Raw genomic sequence first — 10,760 nt, 5'->3', positions numbered from 1 at the left:
GGATACTCTGGTAGGGTTGGACCGGGAACGAGTTGATGTTCTCGACCAGGGACCGAAGCTCGTTGTCTGCATCCTCCTGAACATAGAATAGAATACAATAGAATAGGATACAATAGGATAGAATTGAATAGAATAGAATAGGATAGAATCGAATAGAATAGAGAAGAGAAGAGAAGAGAAAAGAAGGGAAGAGAGAAGAGCGTTCCTGTATTCAACCAGCATCTAATTTTGTCCCTTCTCGAACATCTGATAAGAAAAAGACATACCATGAGAGGGACTTGGATATGTTACGACACAGACCACACGAGTCTTACCTTCTTGTGCACGACTATGGTCATATCTTCTTCGTCCACATAGGTGACCATGACTTGGTATATTTGGTTCTGTACACGAGTCTTACCTTCTTGTGCACGACTATGGTCATATCTTCTTCGTCCACATAGGTGACCATGACTTGGTATATTTGGTTCTGTACACGAGACCTTGCTTAGACTGCGGGAGTAAAGGGACTTTTCAGTCTCATTCTGGCAGTATAAGCAGGGTATATTCTATTCTATTCTAGTACTACACATAACTTACCTTGTCTGAGTACAGGATAAGGTGCTAGCGGGGAGACAGTACTAGGAACATTGCTAGAGGTAGATTCTAAGTTGGGATGATATTTATCTAGCCGGGCCCCCGAGTCACTGCTGTATAGAATCACACTCAGTCTGAAAGACAAGAAAACAGCGAGACTCATAAAACAGGAGAAACTATTATTGCACAGTTATCAAGCGTGACGGGAGGCGCGCGAATATGAGTTTTTTCACAGATTTGGCGTTCAATAGCGGCCGAACCGTACATTTCTCGAGGTCCGGCCCGCGGAAACTTTAGATCGTCATAAATTGACGAAGCTGTCTGCAAAATTTAGAGCGACCTGTGGCTAAAAGTAAAGTCGTGAGAAGCGCTAGTTCCTTTTGAGCTTTGTCCCAGTGTAGCCCTAAATGGCGGAACTTTCGTCGCTCGAACTTGGCACAGAGATTCGATAAATTATGTCGATCAAAAATATCCTTGGGCCCTGTTTCCAGAAGGTACCGTTCGGCTGTTATTGCGGACGAGAGTTTTCCGGTACGTATATAATAGAAAAAAAATATATCTTTCGTCGCTCGAACTTGGCACAGAGATTCGATAAATTATGTCGATCAAAAATATCCTTGGGCCCTGTTTCCAGAAGGTACGGTTCGGCTGTGATTCCGGACGAGAGTTTTCCGGTACGTATATAATAGAAAAATATATATATATATATCCGGTCACACTAAGCTATAGTCCATTCACACTAACCTATTGTTCTCATCCACTCCAGTCACCAGCACGGTCACGTCCACATCGTTGTACTCCTCGGCAAAGTTCGTCTCTCCGGCCTCGGCTAACTTCGACTCCAGCGTGCATTCCAACGCCTGAGGGCACCACGCGCATAGACTCTCCGGAATATCACGAACCTACACGAAGTGGGCATTTGTGAAAATGTTGGTCAAACAAAGGAATTTCAGATGATAAGAATTAATCTTCTTATTATTCCAGCGTGCATTCCAACGCCTGAGGGCACCACGCGCATAGACTCTCCGGAATATCACGAACCTACACGAAGTGGGCATTTGTGAAAATTTTGGTCAAACAAAGGAATTTCAGATGATAAGAATTAATCTTCTTCTTCTTCGCCTTTCATCGTGTTCATGCTGGGTCGGCGTTTTTCGTCAGCCGTCAATCAGCCCTAGGGTGATCGGTTTTGGACTATTTGGTTTTGGCTATAAGCATTATGTTGAGCATTAATACCTGTGAGAAATGTCGTTCCCTCTTTATTGCATTAAGATACTTTTTTTTATGACTAGACTAGGACTTGCCAACAGCTAACGTCCAGATACGATTTTTTCACTTTCTTTTTTCTTTTTTATCCTGAACGGACAATTCTTTCGTCGCTCGAACTTGGCACAGAGATTCGATAAATTATGTCGATCAAAAATATCCTTGGGCCCTGTTTCCAGAAGGTACGGTTCGACTGTTATTCCGGACTAGAGTTTTCCGGTACGTATATAATAGAAAAAAGTGAACCATCCCTTTTTTTTTTTTTTTTATTATTATTATTTTTTTTTTAATGTCGATCCATGTAGTGTGGACGCTACTTTACCTTTCATAAACTCGAGGAAACTGTCATGGGAGTCGCGCAACTGAACGAAGAATGACAACGGACTCTCGTAGTGCGTGACAGAGACCAAGCGTGACTCTAACGCGCCCAGGGCAGGCAGGGATGGGACACGCCCACCCGCCGGATATGGGTCCAGGAGTTTGGGCTTCTGGGAATAAATAAAAACAAAAATCAATAAACAAACCAACCAAATAAATGAACAAACAAACAAAATCAATAAATGAACCAACCAAATAAATGAACAAACGAGCCTAGTAAATGACGTTCCTAAGTTCTTCGTAGGTTGACCATAAGGGGAATTAAAATTACGTAAAAGGTCAATAAACAAAAAAAAAAAAAAAAAAAAAAAAAAAAAAAAAAAAAAAAAAAAAAAAAAAAAAAAAAAAACAAAAAAACCTACTTAAATGATGTTCTTAGATTTCCTGTAGGTTGACCATTGGGATAATTATAGGTACCTAGGTAAAAGGAATTTTTAATTGTGTTAACCATACTTAAATGCTTGTCAAAAATATCGTTCCCCAAATATTACACTTAGATACATTTTATAACTTGACTTGGACCCGAACCACCAACTTCCAGATCCATAGTCCAACGCGTTAACCACTGCACCACTGAAGTTGGTATAAAAAAGTTTATAGTTAGTAGAGACAAGCAAATGAAAAGAAGTAGACAAACGACATTTCCATCCTTGCAAGACAATACAACCACGGGCAGAATAATGTACATGGTAATATGACAAATTTGTGAATATCTTAGAATAGTGGCTTAAAGGCTCACAGTGAAAGAAAAATTTAGTGGTTGGGTGGAAGAGCTCCTCTAGGAGAACCCTGCCACTTAAAAGAAAGCAAAAAAAAAAAATAATAATAAATAAAAGTTTCGGACGTTAGCACATTACAAATTTGAGTAGTTTTTAATAGATTTGATGAACAAAAATAAATGTTATGCCGGCCATTCACTATTAAGGTAGACCTGACAGGCGGACCTGATCAGGTGGTCCTGTTAGATCTACGTGATAGTGAGAGGCTGGCCTTATACAGTGAAACCTCTGAAAAGCGGTGATGTTTGGTCTCTAGCAATGTTTATTTTGTCCTGAACCGCAGTCAGCCAGCGTGAGGACCTGAGGTGTTGTTGTTGTTGTTGTTGTAGCGGCTTTAGCTTTCGCCGAATGGCGATAGCAGAATAAAGAAAAGGTGTCTTTTTGTATCTGCTATACACCGGGGTGATGGTTGAGGAGTAGAGTGAGACCTTTAACCCTTTATGGCCGATCTTACCACTGAGAGTTAACACAGTGTCAGGGGTTTTCTCTGACGTCATCTTTTTTTTTTCTTTTTTTTTTAAGTAAATAGATATTTACATACATAAGTACTTACATATCTAGCAAAATGAATAATAGGCAAGGAAGTTCAAATGCCATATTGTCATGGCGCCATACTATTTAAAAAAATACAAAAAAATTTTTCCTTCTTTTTTTTTTTTTTTTTTTTTAATATTGTACCTACGTTTTGCAAGGCACTCACGCCCAGACCATCATACACATTTGACAGGCGGAAAAATCTTTAGATTCAGCTCTCTCAAACGGTCTGACAGACCTGGGTCTCGAGCTTTCTCCGCCACACACCGACAGATCTGGGTCTGTCAGACAGGTCTGTCAGACGGTGAATGCCAGACATTTAGGACACTCTAGGACAGAATTACCTTCAAGTATGCTCCGTACACTGTTCTTGCTCTCTTGTTCCCAAAGTTCAACGAGAAGAACAGATCCTACCAAATGCATCTTAATACTCATCAGGAACTGGTAGTTGTGAGCCTCCAGAAGCGCCTCAAATTGAGCTTCTTCGATTTCACTTTGACGCCGGCTGGATTGACCTGCTAGCGAGCATTCGACGGCCTGTGTTCGAACTTTCATCAGGTGACGAGGTATAGGGAGAATGTCTGTGGGGGACACCTGGGAATGATGGGGGAAAACATTAACAAGCTGGGCCCGTCCCTCCGGAAAAATCGCCCAAAAACCAGTAAGATGAGTGTTTCCCCCCCGTTTTTTTTTCGTAGCGATGAAACAACTGCTACATTGGACGCTTGTGGCCTGTGTCGTAGCATGCCCATCCCGTAGTATGCCTCTCATCAGATGGGCGAGAAGAGACACAATACTTCCCATTTAGGTGCTGGGTCAACACGAGAACACCAGAAAGTAACCCGTTGAAATATTTGCAAAAACGAGTACAAATTTTTGTCGATGGTGGGATTCGAACCCGGGACCTTCTGCATGGCAAGCAAGAACTCTCCGAGGCAAGATCGGGCATTAGAACTCCGACATAGGCTGGTTAGGGGTTAGCTTGGTGACTGGTTAGGGGTTGTGGGCCCGGCCATTAGTTAAAAGATTTGGCGTTATGTTTGGGGGTAGGTGTTTTAGCATAAAATAGAATAAGATACCTTGTTTACTCTGGGTGGTCGAGATTGAAAAGTCCGCTTCAATCAGCAGCGGGGTAAAAGAAAAAAAAGAAGAAATGAATTAGATAGGTGAATTCTGGGTACCTAAAAAAAAAAACCTTTCTTTCTCTCGAAAAGGCTCTTTAAGGCCTTTGATATGATGTATCACAAATAGGGGGTTCCAATTTAAGATTTTAAAGTTGACCCCCTGGAGCCGCCCCTGATAGTGCCGAAAAATTGAGACCCCCTTAAAAATAAAGAAATACGTGTTTTAGAATTTTTCCAAATTCCAAACGGTTCTCGAGTTTACAGGGGTGGCAACTTATTTTTTTAAACACCCTGTATGTTACGGGATATTGATTTTACTTACTTTGGGCTCCGTCGACGCTGCCGGTGGGAAACTATTGGTGGCCGCCGCGTTGAATGATTTGCCGGCGCCCCAATTGTCCGACGTGAAATCCTCGCCCTTTGGTCACTAGTAAGCTACTCGCTATGAAAACTCATTTTAATTTAATTATTATTTTATGTCATCTAAATCTGTCAATTCTTTCACAAGCTCCATAAACCTTGAGCTGAATCCTGCTCGTCTAAAACTTTAGCGTGATAGCTAAGGTTTGTGTCGACTGAATCTTATCTTATCTCTTACAGTTTGTCATACTGATAGAATCTGACGTGACTTAGTGAAGGTTCACCTTTAGAAGAAGAACACCAGTAACTTATAGTCTTCCACCTGTGAACAGTTCTGGTGTTCTTCTTTTCTTGTAGTTTGTGTCTTATCTTGAATAATTAATTTCAAACACATTTCACTTACTTTGGGCTCCGTCGACGCTGCCGGTGGGAAACTATTGGTGGCCGCCGCGTTGAACGATTTGCCGGCGCCCCAATTGTCCGACGTGAAATCCTCGCCCTTCTTCTTCCAACCTCCCCTCTCCTCTCGATTGCCTCCCTTATCGTCCCAACCTCCGCCGGACTTGAACGATGATCCCCGATCCCCAGAACGGAACCTGAAATCAGACAAACCACGCGGAACGTTGCTTAACCTGAGTGGTCAAAATTTGATATTTATAGTCGAAAAAAAATCCAAAAATTAGAAATTAATGCCTAAAAAAGCAAAATTGTCGTCTACTCATGGCACCCGAGGGAACAATTAAAACTTCCTCCTGGGAGAAATCTTATAAGATACCTCCCTACTTTTTTCTAGTTCAAAAGTTTAGGGAAAATTTTGCAAATTTTTTTTTTTTTTTTTTTTTTTTTTTTTTTACATTTACATCTCTTTATTTCATAATTATGTTTATAACTATCATAATTCGTTTCTGATATTGTAGTTCATGGGGTACCTAATTCTCATAGCTGACGTAACTACATAAATACAGAGATGATAATGATAAAAAAAAAGATTTGACAAAAATTAATGATATCCCCCAAAAACCAACACTTTTGTGTTGAAAATTAAACGCCAAGAAATAGATCAATGAAAAAGAGGAAAAGAAAAAACAATTTTTTTTAAAACATTTACATCTCTTTATTTCATATGTTTATACCCATCATAATTAGTTTCTGATATTGTAGTTCATGGGGTTTGGGGTACCTAATTCTCATAGCTGACGTAACTACATCAATACAGAGATAATAATGATAAAAAAAGATTTGACGAAAAATAGTGATATCCCCCAAAAACCAACACTTTTGTGTTGAAAATTAAACGCCAAGAAATCGATCAATGAAAAAGAGGAGAAGAATAAACAAAAGGAAGGAAGAAAGGAACTTACTTATTATCACCTCCCTGAGACTTGAAACCTCCTCTTTCATCTCCACTTTTGCCTCTGTCGTCTCCACTCCCATACCGATTGCCACCTCCTCCAGGTCTTTCGTTTTCGTCTCCATATCTCGGTTTGCGCGGTGGACGTGAATCCCCATCTCTGTCACCTCCGAATCTACCCTTTTCTACAGCCCATTCAACTAAACTTGTTGTCGGGCTGCAGGAGGTAGGTATTTGATCAAATTGTTATTTATGAAGAAAGCTCTTTTGCATCCGATATTGCCAAGTTCACACTTACCACACTTTCGTTCCCATAGTCCACATACCGCACCGTAACGCTCGCGGGCGGCACAAAGTCACTCACTATCGCGCGATACCACCGCCCATCTTCCGGATACAGGGCGCAACACGGCAGATTCCCATTGATCAGCTCATCCTCGCTGAACGGGACCGCCGCGCGGCCGGCGCCCTTGGCCAGTTCGGCCTCACAGTGGCTCTGGACCTCGGCCATGAGAGCGTCTAGGCCGGCCTGGTTAGAGGTCAGCTGTACGAAGAAGCGGGCCGCGTTGAGGGCGTGCGAGATGATCACCTCGACATTATGACCCCTGGGGAGCGAAAAGGATGAAGATTTTAAAAATGAAGCCCTTTTCCACTTTAAAGGAGTGTCGAAACATAGTCGACCGGCCGTCGATCGACGAGGTGAATCTATGTTGTCGAGGCAGTGTGGACGTGTCAGTGTACATCGATCCATGGCCGGTCGACTACGTGTGGACACAGCTTTAAATAAACATACGGCCATCCTGTCTAGTTCTCTAGTTTTATTATTATGGTAAGGCGGTCTCTTCTTGATTCATTGTGTGCCGGGTCCATTTTTGTTACTTTCCTTTTAAGGACTGTTGCACTGTTCCTGCCTAGTTAGCTGGGAGTATGGCGCATCTGTATTAGCGCTAAGAACGAAGAAAAAAGCTTGAAAATAAATTTACTTGGGTATTTTAATTATGCTGTGTGCTCATCAGGTATCAGGTAGACCTGAGAGGCGGACCTGATCAGGTGTACCTGATAGTGAGTTGCTGGCCTTACTTGGGTATATGCACAGACTCTCCGGACCGATACGGAGTAAATATGTCAAATTATATCGAAAATAAGAAATTTTGTTTTCTAACTGATAGACAAATCCCCGATGCACTCTGACGTGGAGCGACTGAGATATTAGCGAAAAAGAGAGAAGGGTTTGATCAAGTTTGGTGTGACTTTAATGTTGATACTCACTTGGGTATATGCACGGACTCAAACATCAGAGGTTTCAACTGTTGTACCAGCACATCCACCACGCTCCTGTTGTCCTCTACAAACGAGAGAGTCACTGTCCTCTTCGTCTTCATAGGTGATGTGAGTATCTTCATATTGAGGACGCGATTGGCTACGATGGCTTCGAGTTCGGTGCGGACCTCTTTGCTCCAGGGCCCCGCCTGGTCGAGATTGGCCAGGTGGCAGCGGTGGGCCATGCTCTTTTGAGTGGCGAACCTGTGGATAGGAAAGAAAAGTCGGTTTAGTTGAAAAAATTTTATATTTATATGAGTGTGCCAACATTTAATAATAATGTTATATACACTAGTTGAAAATTTCTGCTGAAGAAAGCCAGCCTAGTTAGCTTGATGTGTAGCGCGTCTGGCCTTTCCCTATCATCTCTTCGATTTCGGGACGATAACACCTTAGCCCTTAGCAGTTAAAATGCCCTCTATCACAGCGATTCTCAACCGTGGGACCGCAAGAGACCCTCCAGCGGTACGCGAGAAAAAAAAATTGGGTAATAGCTGACAAAAGCAAATTTTGACGGCTTACTGGTGCAGTACAGTCCAAAAAAGTACAGAGTTTTGACTTTAAGGTTGTGGCGCTCACAACAACACTCAACACTAAATAAAATCTTACACAGAAACACAGGTTGTTTCTCCACAATTTCCATCTCTGAAGTATAAATAACACTTCCAAATTCTTGGCCAACACCTGAGAGCTATGTTTGACTGATGAGTTCCAATAAGAACGAAACGCGTCTTGGGCTGCTCTCAGGTGTTGGCTAAAAGATACTGAGTGAGTTTAAAAATCAGTAGTAATGGTTCACATTAACCTAGGTATGGGTACCCGGTACTCATTATAATGATGGCGGGGGTTCGTAAGAATTAAATCTGTTACGCAAGGGGTGCGCGGGTGAAACAAGGTTGAAAACCGGTGCTCCATCAAACCTTTAAAAAAAAACTAGAGTTAAATGGACCTTCACAAAGTTATCGAGTCTTCAATCAAGTATATAAAATATAATTGGGAGCAGGAGGAACCCCACATCCAAATGTAATCTAAATTCTAAGTTACTACTCGTAAACTTATTCTATGTTAACTCTTTCTTTCCAACCCCCCCCCATTTTGGAGAAAAACACGATTGAAGTTTGAAAAGATAATTAATTCCTTAGAAAATGAGTTGGTTTAGGTAAAAAAAAAAAAAGTGTAACTCTGTGAAAAAAAGGAGCTACCAATATGATACTTTAGGCGTTCAACGAGAACAATATTGCTGATCTAAAAATACAATTACTTATTGGAAAAAGGGCAAAACCCAACTTTTGTCAATATTCAAATTAGCCTCTCAATTATACAATGACATTTAAACACTGTGGGGAATAAAGTTCAACATACTTTGAGCACAGAGGCTTCACATTGAGGAAGTTGCTTGCCTTGGGTAGTGCCACCAAACGCAGGTCGGACACCTTGATGGTGGCTGTGTTACCAAAGTCAATGAAGAAGCCTTCAACCTCCTGTGCGGCCAAGTTGATGGACAGGATCTTCACTCGGTAGTAAACTTGGTCTACGTATTTCCCAACACAGATGAGGCCTGGAAAATTAAATAGAAGAAATTGGGTATCTAGAATATTATCAAGCTGTTTTTTTTTCTATTATTGACTTGACCTTGTGTTTCATTGTTAAAATGATTTGTTCTAAAGAAAAAAAAAATGGGTTTTTTTAAGAGGTTTGATAGAAGAAACTGTAAGAACAGAGGCCTTGTTGTCCCAAACATAACAGAGAAGGACGAGTTGATGTTCTCGACCAGGGACCGAAGCTCGTTGTCTGCATCCTCCTAAACATAGAATAGAATACAGTATGACACAGAGGTAGGGATGAGGGTTCCCGGCGCGCCAACACATAGGCTCCCGGCTCGAGGATACTCTGGTAGGGTTGGACCGGGAACGAGTTGATGTTCTCGACCAGGGACCGAAGCTCGTTGTCTGCATCCTCCTAAACATAGAATAGAATACAGTATGACACAGAGGTAGGGGTGAGGGTTCCCGGCGCGCCAACACATAGGCTCCCGGCTCGAGGATACTCTGGGAGGGTTGGACCGGGAACGAGTTGATGTTCTCGACCAGGGACCGAAGCTCGTTGTCTGCATCCTCCTGAACATAAGTAGAATAGAATACAATACAATACAATAGGATAGAATTGAATAGAAGAGAAGAGAAAAGAAGAGTGAGGCCGAACTGGCCAAGGGCGCCGGCCGCGCGGCGGTCCCGTTCAGCGAGGATGAGCTGATCAATGGGAATCTGCCGTGTTGCGCCCTGTATCCGGAAGATGGGCGGTGGTATCGCGCGATAGTGAGTGACTTTGTGCCGCCCGCGAGCGTTACGGTGCGGTATGTGGACTATGGGAACGAAAGTGTGGTAAGTGTGAACTTGGCAATATCGGATGCAAAAAAGAGCTTTCTTCATAAATAACAATTTGATCAAATACCTACCTCCTGCAGCCCGACAACAAGTTTAGTTGAATGGGCTGTAGAAAACTTTTTTCCAATTAAAATATCTGTCTCTTTCCCTTTCTCATTCTCCCCTCTTTTTTTTCTTATCAAATCAAATCTCAAATTCTTTGTGGTAAAGCAGGGCTTTTTCACAACTTTTGTGGGTATCACAGCATTACCAAGTGCCTCCTTTGCAATCGATTTCCATATTTCAGTAATCTTTTTACACTGGTAATGCCGCCACTGGTCGCTGCTCGATTAAAGGAGCTCCTAAATTGCCCTCACGAAGCTGAGTGCACCCTGAACTCCAAGCACAGAGCCGAAAAAACTTCGACCCCTCCTGGAAGCGAACCCGGGTCCTCCGGTGTGCAAGCCTAGTGTGATACCCACTCGGCCACGGAGGTTGCTTAGCTAATTTTTAGTCCGTCCTTCCTTTATTATTACAATAGTAATAAAAAGGTATAGCGGACGGGCTATTGTATTCGCTTCGGTGTCGTCTGTCGGTCTGTCTGTCCCCATAGAAGGACTTATCCAAACCTGGTCGACCTATATATCAAATTAAAGGTCTTTTTACCAGGAACACGAAAGTGGTGGTGCAAATTTTGTCCAGAAAACCA

General features: G+C 42.2%; 1 protein-coding gene and 2 long non-coding RNA genes across 3 annotated transcripts in view; all 3 read right to left on the bottom strand.

The window, feature by feature from the left end:
- Window positions 1-9: 9 nt before the first annotated feature.
- On the bottom strand, window positions 10-394 carry LOC113469683. Its single transcript, XR_003393019.1, has 2 exons — window positions 315-394; window positions 10-76 (listed from the first exon to the last, which is right to left on the bottom strand). It is a non-coding gene; the product is annotated as an uncharacterized LOC113469683 (long non-coding RNA).
- A 255-nt stretch (window positions 395-649) lies between these two features.
- Window positions 650-1,472, bottom strand: LOC113469682. The gene is made up of 2 exons (XR_003393018.1): window positions 1,321-1,472; window positions 650-710 (listed from the first exon to the last, which is right to left on the bottom strand). It is a non-coding gene; the product is annotated as an uncharacterized LOC113469682 (long non-coding RNA).
- Window positions 1,473-1,770: 298 nt separating this feature from the next.
- LOC103514632 (tudor domain-containing protein 1-like) overlaps window positions 1,771-10,760 on the bottom strand; it is a 13,592-nt gene continuing 4,602 nt past the window's right edge. The window contains exons 3-8 of the mRNA XM_017446299.2: window positions 9,051-9,246; window positions 7,638-7,892; window positions 6,667-6,973; window positions 3,837-4,127; window positions 2,165-2,330; window positions 1,771-1,784 (exon numbers count right to left, since the gene is read on the bottom strand). Coding sequence (XP_017301788.1) covers window positions 1,771-1,784; window positions 2,165-2,330; window positions 3,837-4,127; window positions 6,667-6,973; window positions 7,638-7,892; window positions 9,051-9,246 — 1,229 coding nt within the window. The remainder of the gene's footprint in view (window positions 1,785-2,164; window positions 2,331-3,836; window positions 4,128-6,666; window positions 6,974-7,637; window positions 7,893-9,050; window positions 9,247-10,760) is intronic.

This window comes from Diaphorina citri, unplaced genomic scaffold, assembly GCF_000475195.1.
Source record: "Diaphorina citri unplaced genomic scaffold, Diaci psyllid genome assembly version 1.1 scaffold1189, whole genome shotgun sequence".
NCBI lineage: Eukaryota > Metazoa > Arthropoda > Insecta > Hemiptera > Psyllidae > Diaphorina > Diaphorina citri.
Note: the sequence above shows the minus strand (reverse complement) of the source record. Positions and strands in the feature narration are given on the sequence as shown.